We start from the raw sequence: 17,536 nt of genomic DNA, 5'->3' as shown, positions 1-17,536 counted from the left end.
TGCTTTTCATACCCCTAAGCAGTAACCCCACTCAGTCTGTAAGGTACTCTGACAACCTCTCCCGTTGACTCATTGTGATGGGTGTCACCTCCAGGCCCATGGGGCTGATGGCTCCCCTCTGACAGCCTTAGAGGGAGCCAGGACAGGGGCTTCATTTCTCTTACTGGGTTATTTGGGTTCCCCAGCCTGTGGTTGTCTCTTTTTGCTTCTTCCTGTTTGTGCAGATGAGCCTTTTATGGGTTGATCACACTTCTGTGGTGGTTCTGGGATCAGCCAGGTCAGGGGATTATTTGGGTCCCCCCACCTGCCATTGCTCCTTTGTGCCTGTTTGCCTGTGTGGGGATGAGCCTTTTCCAACATTTCTGTTTGAGAAAACAGACTCTCAAATCCAGTTAGAGGAGCAGATCTTTACCTCAAATCCCACATCCTGTAGCCTTTTCCTCTTATCTTCATGTATAATTATATCAAGGTTAAAAATAGGGTAGTGTACCAAGCCAGTGTAGCTTCTGATGCCCATGTCTGATTAACCTTCTCACCCTTTCTGATTTGGCTTCTGAAATAGCAGTGATTTGCTAGATTATCTTGCACCTCCTTTCCATTCCAAGAAGACGGTTTGTATCATTGAAACTTTCGGGTTTGTAAATCAGCCTCTAAGCAGATTAACATTTATAATTGGCTTGTGGAAAGTTAGATCCCTCACTTAACTGACACTAATGTTGAACGTGGACAGGAGCAGATGGGCAGTGCTGCGAGAGCAACAGGAGGAAGAGGATCATTCCTGTAGCGCCATTCTTCTGACCACGCATACACATGGGGAACAATAACAGCTCCACAGTGGATGATCTGCAGGCTATTGAGATCCACCACTGGTACAAAAAGTTCATGACGGAGTGTCCTTCTGGACAGCTGACGGAGCATGAATTTAAACAGTTCTTTGGGCTTCGAGGGCTGGATCCAGAGGCCAATGAGTACATTGAGCAGATGTTCCGCACGTTTGACATGAACAAGGTATGTTCTCCGGCAAGGAAATTAACTGCCTCGTACTGCTTAAAAGCAAACCAAGTCCTGCGCTTTTAGAGTCCTTGGTTTTCTCTTACAAACATTGGTGTGGAAAGCTGCTGAGGGACACTAACGTAAAGTAGCCAAACGCAAGGAGCAAATTACTGTGCATAGATAATGACATAGATAACATAACCATAGGTAATAGCACTTTATTATCTAACTACCTTGTGCAAATTCATCTTTGAATTTTGAGAATTCCTTATTGTGTATTAATTGACATGGCCTTGTTTGACTGGCAAAATACTTATGAAGGAGATTTCAGTATTTTTCTTATATGTTCTTATTCTTATTATTCAAAAATATATCTGTATCAGATAGAGGAGACTACAGGAATCAAACACAATAGAAATCATTATAACATTCACAGAGGAAGTAATTTCCAGGTATTTGGCAGCTGAAATTAATGCTGCATGGGTAGACAATCTATGTGGCTCTCCTCAGGGCTAGGAGGTGTAGCGTATAGCAGTAGCTGGGAGGTGGTAGTATTCCTCACTGTGACAGGCGACTACTGGCTGTCTCTAAGGTAAGAAACTGTAGCCCACATAATTCCTTTAAGCATGCAATGCCCCTCACTTTTGCCTGTTTTTTATCCATATATACTTAAGCCTATGTTTGCAGGCCTGTAATCTCAATGACAGAGAAATATGGGTTTATGGCAGCCTGGGAAAATTCAGCTTTGTTCTCTGCTCCAAGGTTCTGAAATGGCTGGAGCAAATGTCTGTGAGTCAAGGAGGAACTAGTCACAGAGACATGTGAAACAGGTGGGGAAGCACAGGGTCAGTTTTGAAGAAGGAAAGCCTAGGGACTGAGCAAAGAACATTGGTTTGAACAACAGGTGAGTAGGCATAAGGAATTAAGGAATGCTAAAGAATACTACAAAATTCTTAAAAAGGTAAGAGAGGAGCAGCCAGGCTCCATTAGGGTAGCTGAAGTCTTGTGGTGGATGTAATGACTGGAAATGACTGCAAATCTCAAAGAATATCCTTTCTCATCCTAAAGTTCTCTGTGCCCAGGATGATGGTAGTGATGAGAAGCAGTTTTATAAACTAAACCAACATATATACAGTTCTTGCACAATTCTTTCCCTTTACCTCTGACGTTTCTTGGGATGTTTAAGGACTTTGTTCGAGGATGTTACGCATTCCAAAGTTCTCCTGTGAGCCACATGTTATGCAGTAAACAACGTTTTAAGGAGTCTCAAATTCAAATTTGGTAATACAAAGATAAAAAGCTATTTTCTAAATAAAGTGATAGTGATCTCAAGGGGAATGAAGTAAGAGTGTGGCAACCAGTGGAGATGGACCTACATCAGTTAATCTTAGCCTGTTAATAGTTAGCCACTTAATCATCTAAGCTCCTTTTATAAACAAGGGCAAGGAACAAGAGCACCCAGAGGAAGAGCCACCCTGTAGTAATACAGACATTGACAATGGGTGGAATCATCTGCCCTCTGGACCCTCAGATTCTGAGGACTCTGCTGAGGACAAAGAGGATAAATTTTCAATAGAGTTATTTTATAAATTGCAATCATGCCCTCCTTCTCACCTTTAGAGCTGGTTGTCTTTGTTTTCTGTGACTTTCCTCAATGAAGTTATGAAAAACCCGCGTAAGGGGAGTACTACAATGATCCTGAATGAATATTTTAAAATGTTGTGATCCTTGCTGTAAAACAGTAGTGCTCTGCTAGTCCACCTACATTCGGCTTTTACGTATATCTATTTACATCCATTTCAGAAAGGCATCTGACTTTGTTTAAATACCTCAATAAATGAAAGTTTCATTTTTTTTGCTCTGTAATTTGTTGACGTAATTATTCAGAATCTTTGACAGAGATATGCACTTTATTTGTTGTTTCTTTTTAACCACTTCACATTTTAGTCAGTGTTAAATCTAGGGATTATGAACCTTTACTGTCTGGCATTTTTCTTACAGATGAAACAAGAGCTTTTTGAGTTTCTTTGTAGATTCAAGAAATGGAATGTTTAAAAACCTAAATACAGAACAATTTTTCCAGCTGTCAAATCATGTTCTATGTATTTTAAAAAATATCTTCAGTCACTTTTTTTTTCAGAGATTGGAGAAGAGATCTATGGCTTACTGAAATAGCAGTAGTTTCCCACAAAGACAAAGCAGAATAGTACAGAAAACCCAGGGTAAAATTACATTCCGCTTTTCTGGCAGCCAGGGCTCTGGATCAGTTTTCTCTCCCAGCAGGCCATAGGCAGTCAGCTCTGGTGGACAGAGAGGTGTTCGTTCACACTAGCCATGAGGAGTGACAGGTTCCATCTCCGCAGGTGGCAAGCACAGAGTAGACGAGACATGTAAGTGATCATAACTTTAGCAATCCAGGTATTTAAGAGATCTTAAAGGTGGCCAGAGAAATAGCATGTTCGCGCACATGTGTGTGTGTGTGTGTGTGTGTGTACACTAAAGCTTTTTCCTAAGTCTAAGTCGTTGCCATTTGGTTTTCTTTCTCTTTTAGCTGTGAATCTAAAGAGCAATAAGGTAAAATAGCTCCAGAGCCATAACTCCCTCAGCTTGTTCCTGTCACAATTTGGTTTTTGTTTTCCCACAGGATGGATATATTGACTTCATGGAATATGTGGCTGCCCTCAGCCTCGTTCTCCGTGGGAAGATGGAGCAGAAATTGCGGTGGTATTTCAAGCTGTATGATGTAGACGGCAATGGCTGCATTGATCGACATGAATTGCTCAACATCATTAAGGTAAGTCTCTAGGGGTCTGTGATCTTTCCTCTTTCCTTAAAGACAAATTCCACCACACAAGTAAGACTTTTGCTATTCCCCATATGGATGATCATGGATGAGACCTTCTTTAACAGCATTCTTTCTTTCAGCAGAATTCCCCACAATCTCATAGTCCAGTAAGCAGACTTGACAGACTCTTCTTTACCACCACAGCATATGTTACAGCATAGCTATCTGCATAAAATTGTTTTAGCTGCCTAGGACCTAAATTGCACTTTCCAGGATTTCAGACTCCATGACTGTCAGTTGCGGTCTCTGCAATGTGTCCTGCATATGTCCTTTTCCCCATGCGAATAGTAGTTGGAGAGTTACTCCCAGTTTGCTTTTTAGAACCAGCTCCTAAATGTCAATGTAATAAAACATTTCTGACTCTGGCAAATAGTTTGAAGAAGAATGACTCTCAATGGAAAAAATTGTATGCAAATAGCTATTGTGGAAGGTGTTGGAATTACAGGCATAAACATGACCTTATGAATATCTCAGAATGAATTATGCTTGAAGTTCAGATTATTCTGTAGAGACTGGGAAACTAGAAAGATGCAGAAAAGATTCAATGACCCTAAATAATTTACACTTCTGAATATGAAAGGCCAGAAAATGGATTTGATAAAGATTTGAAGCCTGAGCTGTCCACAATTAAAACCACTAAAAAGATGTTAGTAATGCATTCTCATCTGGATATGAATTTTAGTGTTGGGCATTGAAGAAACCTAACAAAATCAATAACTGTAATAACATACAGCCTCCTACTAATAACTTGCAATAGAAATACTGAGACATCACTGTGAAGCCACAGATAGTAATTATTTAACACAGAGCTCTTGAGAAACAAGTCCTGTGAGCGATAATTGGTGGCAACCAATTTAGTGCCCTTTGAATTTTGTGGGTGTCTTTTTTGGCAGCCTTAGGAAGTTGCTGAGGTGATACTTAGTAAAATGGCACTTGAAAAAGAACGAAGAAACTTACCAAATATCAGAAGGTAAGAACTAGAAAATGAACAGTCTCAGAATCAATATGAAGGCTCTGGAATCACATATTTCATGGACATCCTTAAACAAAGGGAACAATTAGGCATGGAAAGAAAAGAGAAACCTGCACGATATGGTTATGAATAAGATGAATTGTGGTAAACAGTAGTGAATAATGTTTAAACTTTCTCAAGCTGAAAGTGAATTTCCAGTGAGATTTAGGGAGAAGCAGGACACACAGGAAGCAGTATATAAATGGAAATAGGGAAAGCAAGAATAGAAATAAATGACCACAGCATATAACAAAGGAATTTCATAATATCAAATATGGAGGGTGTTTGACAGTGTTTATTGGGCTTGGTAGACCATAGGGTAATAGAAAGTGGATCAGTTAAGTGGATCCTGATTCTGCCATTTTTGCAGTGCTTAACCTCTACCTAAGCAGATTTAGGGTGATCCTCTGGGTTTCACTGCTTGTTCTATGCTCCAGAACCATGTTCCCTTTGCACCCTTTAGTGCCAGCCATAAGGCCTGATGATTTCTGCTGTGTTTTCCTATGATGCTGGTTCATTTGTATGGGGAAGGTACCAGGCATGACTGTCTTGTTCTGAATCTACGCTGACAGGCTGCAGTGGAATCAGTCTATCGTTTTGGGAGCCGTTAAGCAGCTTCCTATTCTTGCTCTTTTCTTTTAGGCTATTCGAGCTATTAATGGTGGTGACCATGAAACTAGTGCAGAAGAGTTCACCAACCGAGTCTTCAACAAAATTGATGTGAATGGAGATGGTAAGATTCCTGTCTTTGTCATCCACCTCAGATGGTCTCTGTGCTACAGAGAGACATCCATGTCTTCCTTTCTTGATTGAACTTTATGCCTCTTCATTTTATATTTGCTTGTTATATGAATTCTCATCCAGTAATGCATTCTCCATGAATTTTGCTAAGGCATTTTTCTCTTTGCATCATACATAATCAGTATGACAGGATTTGTTCCCTGTACTAAGTCTCAGCTGTGTTCTGTCCACATGAATTCGGTAGTTGGGTTTTGAAGTGGGTTTTTTTTGCCTTTTTTTATGTTGCTGTGTAGCTTATGTCAGTGTTAGAAGTGGCAAGTATTAACAGATGGCCCCAGCTGCTCCTAAATATTTCAGCAGCATGGAAAGGAAGAACTGGAATTTAATGTTGAAGTTGAGAGTTTCTTCACCAGGTCTGCTACAGGCAGTACAGCAAGCACATGAAGTGCTATGGACCAGTCTGTCAAAAGCTGGTCAATGCCACTGTAGTCGCTGTCTGTCCCTGAGAGATATTTCTTTCCTTGCCACTTCATGTGCTCATTACCTTCTGATGTGCTCTTTGTTATTCCGGAAGAACTCTGCCAAACTGCTTCCCTGCACAAAGGCTTTTTGGCCTAGGACAGAAAACCTATTTCTACCTGCCACAGCTTCCTTCTGTCGCTTCTTTTAAACATTAAAACCAGCAAGTATGGGACCGGTTAGGACTATGACAGGTTAGGCCAAAAAGGAGGTGGCTAATCCAGCCTTATTTATAGGAAGCTATGATCCCACTCCTTAGCTACGCACTTCCTCTGTTCTTTCTTATGTACTCTTTCCCTTGTGTGGGGAAAAAAAAAAAGGAAGCTGGAGTTGCCTGGATATCGGGGAAGTTTCATATAAGCTTGAAAAGACTCTCTGAGGCCTCTTGGTGCTTTAGAACAGTGCACGTATAGTAAGTGGTCCCTAAAGTTAGATTACCATACTCCTTTTCCTGTTCAAATGTGGATTGGCATGATTCTGATGCCTTCTGTCTGTGTCTGACACAGGTGAACTTTCTCTGGATGAATTTGTGGAGGGAGCAAGGAAAGACGAGGAGTTCATGGAGGTTATGATGAAAAGTTTGGACCTGTCACACATTGTGGCCATGATCAACAACCGTCGGCATAGCGTATAAATCAAGCTGGGAGAAAATGCTGTGCCAATAGACAGAAGGGTGTACACACACCAGAAAGGAGAGAGAGCATTTTTTAAAACAAACAAAATTTCCATAAACACGCCTATGGAAGTAGGAACAGAAATACACTGCTATATTTGTGTATTTGAGTGCATGTTCCTGTACGAATATTGTAGCTCAGCCACATACATGCAGGGCAGGTTCAGACAAAATGGATCTGGGTGGCAATATTTGACTTGACCTCCTAAAATTTAAAGGCCAAGTTTCAGGGCACAAATTTCATCCTTATTCTGTGTCCCAGATTGTGGCTTTGCAATGGACTAAAAGTAACGCTAAGTTTGTGAAGAGCACTAGCAGAACTGGATGATGAAGTGTGGAGAATTTCTGATGTGTACAAAAGAAGAGCTTCAAACGATTACCAGTGTAGAGAACTATCAAAAAAATGTAACTTCCTCTGTTCTTGTAATGGTATTAGATCATAAACACCAGCATGTTTGTCTGTACCAGATGTGCTTGGATTTGGTAGTCTCTACAGAAGTAGCTTTATTCATAAGATCTCAAGAGCTGAAAGAAAAATCAGTCTTTAAGGCTGATAGTGACAAATCTGTTCCCAGCTGCACTGTCAGTAATGCTGTTGTTTGTTTGCAGCTTTCTGTGATCAAAGAACTCTGTATCAAACAAGTCAACAGTTTAGGAGCAGCTTCTGTAACCAGAGAAAATATGCTACTCAGTTTCCCAAAGCAGAAGAATTACCTGAGAGATAAATCTTTTTTACACTCATTGTCCTACTACTCTCCTCTCATACAACTGAATAAATGAAGTACGTGAAGATGATCCTAATATTGTCGCTTCACACATCCTTTATTGTTCTTTCTTTTTATTCTTGGGGAGATAAACCTAAGAAGCAAAACAAACAACTCAGCAAGGTGGCTTGTGAATTCTGCTGTTAATGTGAATACTGGAGTGAAGTTGATATACTCTAGATCAGTGCTGGCACAAATGATTGTGTCTTTGTACATGATGGGAAGAGCGATGTAGCATGGATAGAAACTGAGCAAACTGTCTTGTTCACTAACGTTAGGTAAGGTCACAATCAGAAGCTCCTTTGAATCTGGAGAGCGAACCAGAAGGTATGAAGAATGCAGGAAAAGTTCATCAGAGTGCCTATGCCATAGTTGGGCATGTTTTTCCTGTGCGGGAGGACAAACTCGCAGACCTGTAACAAGAAGACTTCAGAGTGGACTTAATCTTGCTTATATTTAAGCTTCTACGATGTACGTACGTATACTGAACAAAGTGTCTAGGCTTTCATCTAAGTCAAGGGAGATGTAGTCACTATTGTCACTGGAGCTAGAGAGAGTGAGTGATCATGTTTAGAGGAGGTGCCAACATTTTGCCAGGCGGGCTCATACTCCAAGTGCCACTGGCATGTACACACATCTACAGTCCTAGAGCTTCTGAGAGGAATCACAACCTGGGTATTGGCAAACATTGCTCAGTTCTTCAGAGGATTATTATCATAGAATCATAGAATGGTTTGGGTTGGAAGGGCCCTTAAAGACCATCTGGTTCCAACTCCCCTGCCATGGGTGGAGACACCTTCCACTAGACCAGGTTGCTCAAATCCCCATCCAACGTGGCCTTGAACACTTCTAGGGAGGGGGCATCCACAACTTCTCTGGGCAGCCCGTTCCAGGGCCTCACCACCCTCACAGTAAAGAATTTCTTCCTTATATCTAATCTAAATCTACCCTCTTTCAGTTTAAAGCCATTACCCCTTGTCCTGTCACTATGTGCCCCTGTAAGAAGTCCCTCTCCAGCTTGCTTGTAGGCCCCCTTCAGGTACTGGAATGCTACTATAAGGTCTCCCCAGAGCTTTTTCTTCTCCAGGCTGAACAACCCCAACTCTCTCAGCCTGTCTTCACAGGAGAGGTGCTCCAGCCCTCTGATCATCTTCATGGCCTCCTCTGGACTCGCTCCAACAGGTCCATGTCTTTCTTATGTTGAGGGCCCCAGAGCTGGATGCAGTGCTCTAGGTGGGGTCTCACCAGAGCAGAGTAGAGGGGGAGAATCACCTCCCTCGACCTGCTGGCCATGCTTCTTTTGATGCAGCCCAGGATACGGTTGGCTTTCTGGGTGCCAAGCGCACATTGCCAGGTCACGTTGAGTTTCTCATCAACAAAAAATTATGAGCATATGCGGTTGGACTCTGCTGTCCCTATGGACTGAGGAAGGCAGAGGTTTTTTTTTCAAGACTGTTGAACCTTTCCTGTACCTGTTACAAGTCCTCAGTCTCACGTTTCATGGTTCACTTATATGTAAAACTGCATTTTTATTATCATCTGACATACAGAAAAAAACCTATTTTTAGTTCTTAGGAAAGTAAAGAATTTTTATAAGTACAGCTGATGTATTAAAGAAATCACCAAGAAGTTGTAGCTGCCAGCAGTGTTGCAGCAAGCTGCTATACACACTATACAGAATCTTTTTGATGTACATAAAGGAGAAGGGCATGTACACAGTACATTCTCAATAATAATCCTGAATATTTGTAAGCGGAGTTTAATTTTTTTTTTAATAGATGTTATAGAAAACTGGTTCTTCCATAGCTGTCATTGCTGATGATGCTGGAGCATTTCCCAGCTAAGATGCAGTTAATCATAATAGATTAAAAAAAACCAAACCACATCATGCTATCACTACACTGAATTGTAGATGTGTGTTTTGTTCTTAATGTTTCTGTTCTTACTGAATGGTTTAACTGTTTTTTGGCTCTGCAGCCAGCGTGTTCTTTGAGAGACCAGTCTGGCCAGTATCTGTGCCTTTGTCAGAAGCTATGGGAAGGGAAACTGGGGAGGGAGAGAGGAAATATTTGTAAAGGGAAATAATTGTTTTCTGACCTACTTGGCTTTCTTTGTATAGTTAAGATTAAAACAAATGTACAATAAACATATCTTGAAACTGTTCCCTTTGGTAGAAGAATAGAAGAATTAGGAGGAGGAGGAGGATAGAATCTGAGCTATGGTTTGGATTCAGCACATTAGGGTTTTCAAGTATCTCCAAGGATGGGAACTCCACAACTTCTCTGAATTAGGGTGAGGGTTTGCAGTTACAGGTTTAGGATTAGGGAATATGGTTACGATGTTAAGTGTTGAAGTTATCATTTGGGATTGGGTCAAGGGTTAGGGTTCAGGCTGGGGTTAGAATTAGAGGTCTAGGTTTGGACTTTGGCTTAGGTTTGGGATTTGGGTTAATGTTGGTAGTTTAAGGATTAGGAATTAAAAGTTCAGATTAGAGTTTAGGGGTTTGGGTTGGGGGGTAGGGGTTAGATTTAGGATTAGGGTTTAGAGAGAGTTGGATTTTGAAGTTTGGGGTATGGTTAAGGGATAGGTGTCAAGTTCATTGTTCAGCTTCATGGGTTAGGGCTTCACGTATCTGGAGGCAGAGAGGGCTCTGGAAGCTGTTTACAGGAGCTGTCCCAGCACTGGCTGGGACCACAGAGTCACACCATGGAGCTGGTGGTGCTGGAGCAGTTCCTGAACATTGTGTCCCAGGAGGTGCAGTGCTGAGTGTGGTAATGGAACCAGCGTGAAGGCTGTAGGCCTGGCCAAGGGCCAGGTTCTGGCATGTAGGAGCTGCAGATGGGCAGATATTTATGTGGTAAAGGTGGGGGATGAGGCCTCCTGCGCTTGTCATGGTTTGGGGACTTGCCCTGTGATTGCAGGTGTGTGGAGTGAGGGTATGTCCCATGAGCCTTTGAAATCCTTTTGCCTGTGTCCCTTTCCTCAGGCCACCATGTGGGTGATGGTGGAAGGACCCAGCATGGAGATGTCACATCCTCAAGGATCATTTAAAAACCCTGCCTAACACCTGCCCCCAGGACACAGTGGAAATGGGCTTAAAAAAATGCCTTCAAATCAAAATCTAGACCTTCAGCTCAGATTTCTCCTAACTGAGCATTGAACAGATTTCCTCTCATCCTGGTCAGGAGAGTTCCTCCACGAGCAGGGAAGGGCTGGGAGAAGGCACCTGGGAAGCTTCACAACGAGACAGGAAGCAGGGAGGAATGCTGCTACAAAAACATCAGGGACCTTGATTAGCTGTGTGATCATCCTCTGTCTCTCCTAGAGACTTGAAGGGGGGTCTGTCCCTGATGTTCATTACAATGTCCTGCTCTCAAGAGACCAGTGGGCAATTGCCCTGTCTCCCCACCACAAAGAAAGATGCCCCTGAGGAGGCTGGACTCCAGCACCTTCTTTCAGAGATCCCTTGTGACATGGAGAAGAGAGAATTAACACGATGTGTGTAAGAGACCAGCCAAGCTTGTTGCTTACCCCTTTCTCTTCTGCAGATAGAGCCCAGGCCCTGTGTGATCTTGGTGTTGATGGGTAGGTAAATGAGGGAAGATCAGGCTGAAGAAGTCTGGTAAGTGCCCTCTCTCCTTACCCTGTATTCAGAGAAGGTGGCTGAGGCAGGACCCTGCCCAACAGCAGGACACAGCCAGTGAGTCATAAGCTAGAGGGCCCACCAGTCCCACCTGGGAGTCCAACTCCTCACAAGCATTTTCTCCCTGCAGGAACAAGAATAAGACAAAAAGGTCACAGGTGGCCCCAAAGGCTGCTCACCCCCTCATGGCTGTGCTGACCCTTGAGCTGTGGCTGGGCAGTGGGACAGAAAGAAGGGCAGCCCTATAACCGCAGCAGACCATAAATGCAGAGCTGGGTAGAGATCCCTGGGCAGAGATCCCTGCCAGGACTAAAGCAGGCAGGGAGGGGAGACATGGCAGTTACAGGGGCCTAGCCTCACCGTGGACTCAAGTCAGTCCTTGTGAGTGCCCAGCAGCTGGGCCTGCAGGGTCCTCTTCCTCCTGTTCTTTGGCCAAGCTGACCACCAGGGCCTGAGGGAAAACAGATCTGTCTCACAATGGGCATCTTTCTTTCCCTGACTTTCCTCTCCATTTTCACCTCATTGATGACACTTCCCTACGAGCCACCATGCAGATCCAGGTGCCTCTGTAGATCCAGGTGTCATTTGTGCCTCCTTGCAGGATGGCACACCCTGCGGTGCAGGGATGCCCGGTGCCTGCAGCAGGCCTCTCCCCCTGTGGCCGTTTCCTCCTACTGACAGTAGTGATGGAGGGAGGTTTGTTCAGAAGCCACCACTTTACTCAGGCTCCCGCCGCTGGCAAAGATCTCTGCCTGCTCACCAACATCCCAAATGTCTCCCCATCCTGTGCAGAGTCTCACTAAGGAGTGTAGGACCTCAGCATTTGATGGCTCTCAGCGCTTTCTTTAGATCTGATTTAGCTGCTCACAGAAAGTACAGGCACCCTATTGCGGATGGGTGATTTAGAACGCTTAAGGAATCACCGACAAAGGCATTAGCAAAAGTGGTTTTAATGTGATCTTGTAAAAGTGTGACTTCACAAAGTTTGATGGCAAGGTTCACTCTATTAATTACTGCATGGAAGAATCATATAAAGGAAAATCGAGTTACACTCAAGTTAGAATGATTCACAGAGGACACAAAAGGACAAGGAGGACCCTCCCGTTGAGTCACGAGATTCAGAACAGACCCCTTGCTTCCTAAACCCTTGATGGAGCTCTGGTGCAGTTAGGTCCAATCTTAGTCTCAGACTTGGACAACAGTTTACGTCTAATGGAAGAAATGCAAAGAGTAAGGAAGACCTTCCCGTTAAGTCACGAGGTGCAGAGTAGACCCCCTTGCTTTCTGAACTCCTGATGGAGCTTAGGTGTGGCTATTTCCAATCTTAGTCTCAGACTTGGTCAACGGTTTATGTCTAAGCAAATGTACTAAGGCAAAGTTTATATAATGTTTCATTAGCATCAATTCAGCATGCAATCAAAGTTACCATGACAAAATCAAAGTTACCATACTACAAAGTTATGCGCGGTATCGGTCACTTACCAAAGATCTGTCATTGGTAAAAGGTCTCTCTGCCTTGAGGAGCAACTTTGAGAGGTGTCCCAGCTCAAGGGGAGATCACCACCATGCAGCCACGCTGCCTAGCAGGGAGAGCTCAAAGAAGGCTCACTTAGGCTGTCATATTTGTGGGACAAAGCGGTTGGCTTGTAGTCAAATTACATGTGATGGAAAAGGTATGCAGGAGACTCCTTGTACGCACAACTTTCTTTGTTCCTTGATAAATGAGTCTTGGAAAAGCCACAGGCTATTCATACGTTAATCGCATGATCGGTGTTCCAAGCTCATGTGCATCGATGCTCACTGTGTCACTCTGCTCCTTTGTGGGTTTTCAGAGAACAGATTGAAACTAGAGGAGTTCACAGCCCGGCTACAGCTCAGGCCTACCAAACCACCGCCAGTCTGGTCAAGGGGCCAAGTGCATCTGTCACACACCCACCACAGATGCTCCCCCAAACCCACTGGGCATTGACACTGCTGACTCCACAACCCAGGTCTCCCCACAAACATTTCATCCTTCATCAAGATATTTCCTCTGCAGGGATGTCCTTGCTCAAGGCTGTCGTGGAGGAGCACAAAGTCAAATTAGGCAGGTGATGTAACCAAAAATAATATTTATTCTAATCAAAAGTGTTTGGTACTCCAACAAACATTAGTAAACCACAGGTTCAGGATGACAACGGGAATTTAATACTACACAGCCAACTTAAGAATTCTTAAGCTTCAGAATGACGACTCAAAATGTGCAATCACTTACCTAATAAGGCAAGGGCTCTCAACCTCGAGGAGTTACCTTGGACGGCGTCCCGACCTGAGGGGAGAGTCCCCGACTGTAGACCCACTGCTCCAAGGAGGACCAACTCAATTTGCCCTGCGGCAGGACTCCATTTATACCCTAGTTGAATCTTACCTGTGGTCATATATGGTCATGTCTGTTCCCACTGGCCGAAGGCTTTATTTACCTGTGATTTGGTACAGCACAACAGTCACAATAGGCCAGTAAGAGTGCGAAAAGTAAGGGCGAAAGGCATGAAAAGTAACAAAGATGCAGTCTTTCTCAGGGTGGCTGCATCTGCCACACAGGCTTAACGCAAGCTGTTCTCTCACAGCTCAGAGAAGTCTCTTGCGTTTCCCTCCTCCAGCGCCTATTTCTTTGCTTGCCTCAAAGACAGCTGCGGCCCGACGCTCCCTTCCCCCAGCACAACTCTTAGCTCAGCCAGCTGCGCAGTCATATTAGCAAGGATTTGCCAAAGCTCTGCCGTGGGCTCTCTTGCAGGCCTGTGCCTTGGTATGAGCAGTCACACTGACATCCCCATCACTCACCATGTGCAGCATGAGCTTTCAAACTGCCACCTTGCTGACAGCTTCAGCTGTGGAGACCTAGCTGATACCTCAGGCTCTTAGGGATATTCTGACCTTGTTGAAATGAAGGTGCTGTTGGTAAGGGTATGTGGAAGGGGAGTGTTTGTTCCTTTAAGGGTACCCAGTCAAGGACCCGTCTCAATGTAAAACAAAAAGGGATAATAAGAAAAGGAAGAAGCCGTAGACAAGAACATGCAAGGACACCAACCTGACCATCAACCTGGTCAGTCACGCTAACTGATGAAGGCATGTGAGAGGGTGAGAATGTTTATTCCAGCAAGCTTATCTGATCAGGGACCTTGTCAGCTGCGAAACGGCAGGGCCCCAGCGAGAAAATATGCAGAGACAAACCTGACAAAGCAGGCACGGAGACAATGACAAGAAACAAACCCCGCCTGTCGCACTAATTGATCAGCTACCAAACTACAGGCGCCACTTCCAGGAACGGACTTTGCGAACCGGGAGGGAGCGCAGAGACCAGCCTGGCAGGGTGCGGAAGTGCCTCCGGCCGGCCATGCTGCGCCGCGGGGCATGCCGGGACCTGCAGTCTTTCGGCAGGAGGCGGCGGGCGCGGCGTTGGTCCGCGCGCCGTGCCGGGAGCTGCAGCGCTGCTGCCACCCAGTGACCAAAATGGGGTGCTGCAGCTCGGCGCTTGTGCATGCGCGGTGCCCCAGAGCAACGTGAGACGCGAGGTACCGGTTCCTCCCCTGGGGGTGTCGTTGACAGCATCTGGCTTTGTTTTGCCTCGGTTGTCTCTCATTTGCCTTGTTATCATATAAGTGTTCGTGAAAAGGGAAAAGTCTAATACTTACTTGCTTGCTCTAAAGAGTAGCTGTCGTGGCTGAAGTTGGAGAGACCAGAAAAAGGTAAAACCAGCTGAAGAATAAAAGAAGTGGATTGAATTGGAAGCTGTCTCTATCTGCAGACGAGAAACCCTGTCTCTCTGGGTGAGGAAGGATTCCCATTAGTAGTCCTCAGCAGACTAGATCACCAAAATAAAACCCAGGGGCTGTATGTGTAACAAAAAGTATGATAAAGCCATGTATTTGTGTGTGTTGCACCAGGTATCTGTGAAGCTTTATATTTTAAGAGCTATAAGACACCAAGATAGTCCTTAGGTGGATGGCAGTCAAGTGACTGGAGCTACAAAAGAGGATGGGCGAGTGAGAGAGAGGAAAAGAAAGAAGCGTCTGAATTGTAAAATTCTCCAGACAGCGCTGAGAGAGGGAGCTGCGGTGAGTTCTGGGCACTTGGGTGCATGTCTCCCTCTTCTGCATCCCAGTCCTTCCCTGCCCTCCTCCTCATCCCCTACCCCTCCACATTCCAGCCCACCTCTCTGCCTCTCCCTGCCTCCATCTCTATCGCATTGTTCATCCCTACAACTCTCTCTGCCTTTCCATCCCTCTGCCTGACTCCCTGACCCTCTATCTGACTCCTTGACCATCTCTTTCCCTCTCTGGCATTTTTTCTGCTTCCCTGTACCTCTGTTCTTCTCTGTATTCTTGCCTACCGCTCCTGGTCCCTCTCTTTCTCTGTCCCTCAGTCCTAGTTGTCCCCCCCTCTATCCCTGTGTCCTGCTCCCTCTCCCTGTCATTCTTCTAGTCCTTCTCCCTGTTCTTCTTCTAGCCCCTCTCTTTGTTCCTCTGTCCTTCTCCCCCTCCCTCTTTTTTTCTTTCTCCATCTGAATGACCTGCTCCCCGTCCCTGCCTTTTTCTCTCAATCCCTATGTCCTGGTACCCATCTGTCTCTTTCTGTCTCTGTCCCTCTGTGCTGATCCCCGTCCCTGTCTTCTTTCTTCAGTTCTCTGTCATCCTACTTGTCTCTTTCTTTGTCTCTCTATCCTAGTGTCCTGTTACCTGTCCCTATCTTTTTCCTGTCCCTCTGTCCTCCTTCCTGTCCCTATTTCCCCCTCTCTCTGTCTGCCTCCCTGTCACATCATTTCTGCTCTCTATCCTTCTGTCCTTCCTCTCCTTTTCTCCTATCTATCCCTCTGTTCTGCTACCTACCTGTATTTTTTATTTCTCATCTCTCTGTCCTGCTCCCTGTCCCTCTCTTTTTCTCCCAGTCCCTCTGTCCTGCTAGCCTTCTTTCTCTATTCTCCTGCCCTGCTCCCTGTCTCTCTCTCTCTCTCCCCCTCTGTCCTTCTCCCTGTCCCTCTTTCTCTCTGTCCAGTGCCTTGCCCTGTCTTGGTCTATCTATCCTTCTGTCATTCTCCTTTGCTCTCTTTGTCTCTTTGTTCCTCTCTCCTGCTTTTCCTCCCTGTTTTTCCTTTCTCCATCTGTCTGTCCTGCCCCCAATTCTGCTTTTTCCTTCTCCATCCCTGTCTTTCTGCCTGTCCTTTTTTTTCTCTTTCATCCTCTGTCCTGCTTCCTTTCTCTGTCTTTGTCTCTGCATCCCATTTTCCATCTTTCTGCCCCTCACCTTTTTCCCTTCTCTCTCTCTCCCCCCCTGCCTCCATTGCCTCTCCCATTGTTTCTTGCTATATCCCGCTGCCTGACTGGCTGTCCCTCTTCTCCTCTCTTTCTTCCTCTGTCCCACTACTTGTCCCTTCCCCCTCCTCTGCAGTCCAACACTTTTCCTGCCTTCTTTATCTCTTTGTCCTTATTTGTATCCCTCTTTTTTGCAGTCCCTTTGTCCATTCCCTCCGCTCTTTTCTCTCTGTCCGTGTGTCCTGCTCCCTGTCTTTCTCTGTCCATCCCTCTGTCCTTCTGCCTGTCCCTCTCTTTCTTTGTCTGTTCCTCTGTCCTGCTCCCCATCACTAATTTTTCTTTCTCCAGGTCTCTGTCCTGCTCCCTGTCCCTCTTTTTTATCCCACTGTCCTGCTCCCTGTCCCTGCCTTTTACTCTGTATCCCATTTTCTGGCTCCCTGTCCGTATTTTTTTCTCTGTGTCTTTATATCCTGTTTCCTTTCTTTCTCTTTCTGTCCCTCTCTCCTCTTCCCAATCAGTATTTCTTCTTCAGAAGATGGATGGGAATCACAGAATCACAGAATCGTTTGGGTTGGAAAAGACCTTTAAGACCATTGAGTCCAACCATTAACCTAACACTGCCAAGGCCACCACTAAACCAATGTCCCTAAGCACCACATCTACCCGTCTTTTAAATACTTCCAGGGATGGGGACTCAACCACTGCCCTGGGCAGCCTGTTCCAATCCTTGATAATCCTTTCGGTGAGGAAATTTTTCCTAATATCCAACCTAAACCTCCCCTGGCACAACTTGAGGCTATTTCCTCTTGTCCTATCGCTTGTTACTTCCCATCACAGTTTTCATTTTTCCAGCTCTGTCTTGCTCCCTGTCCCTCTCTTTCTCTACCTTTTCTCTGTTCTGTGCCCTTTCTGTGTTTTTTGTGGTATCCCATTTTCCAGCTCCTTGTCCATCACCTTGTTTATCTATCCCTCTGTTGTGCTCCCTATCACTATTTCTTTTCTTTCTGCATCCCACTGTCCTGCTTCCCCTTCATCTCTTTTTCACCCTATCCATCGTC

At 44.9% G+C, this 17,536-nt stretch overlaps 1 protein-coding gene across 1 annotated transcript; it reads left to right on the top strand.

Annotated features, from left to right (window-relative positions):
* The first annotated feature begins 810 nt into the window (after nt 1-810).
* On the top strand, nt 811-6,828 carry LOC104019906 (guanylyl cyclase-activating protein 1-like). The gene is made up of 4 exons (XM_009473252.2): nt 811-1,008; nt 3,638-3,787; nt 5,493-5,583; nt 6,617-6,828. Exons 1-4 carry the CDS (start codon nt 811-813, stop codon nt 6,742-6,744), a joined length of 567 nt encoding a protein of 188 aa, XP_009471527.1. The 3' UTR covers nt 6,745-6,828.
* Nucleotides 6,829-17,536: the final 10,708 nt, after the last annotated feature.

This window comes from Nipponia nippon, unplaced genomic scaffold (assembly GCF_047370975.1).
Source record: "Nipponia nippon isolate SJK-2023a ecotype South Korea unplaced genomic scaffold, ASM4737097v1 scaffold_3, whole genome shotgun sequence".
Taxonomy (NCBI): Eukaryota; Metazoa; Chordata; class Aves; order Pelecaniformes; family Threskiornithidae; genus Nipponia; species Nipponia nippon.
This window is presented reverse-complemented; position numbering and strand designations above follow the sequence as displayed.

Bases quoted from the DNA above. Each gene is read 5' to 3' on its own strand.
- LOC104019906 (XM_009473252.2), top strand. From the start codon at position 811: ATGGGGAACAATAACAGCTCCACAGTGGATGATCTGCAGGCTATTGAG. The intron at 3,788-5,492 runs GTAAGTCTCTAG...CTTTTCTTTTAG, and splicing joins AATTGCTCAACATCATTAAG to GCTATTCGAGCTATTAATGG. The intron at 5,584-6,616 runs GTAAGATTCCTG...TGTCTGACACAG, and splicing joins AATTGATGTGAATGGAGATG to GTGAACTTTCTCTGGATGAA.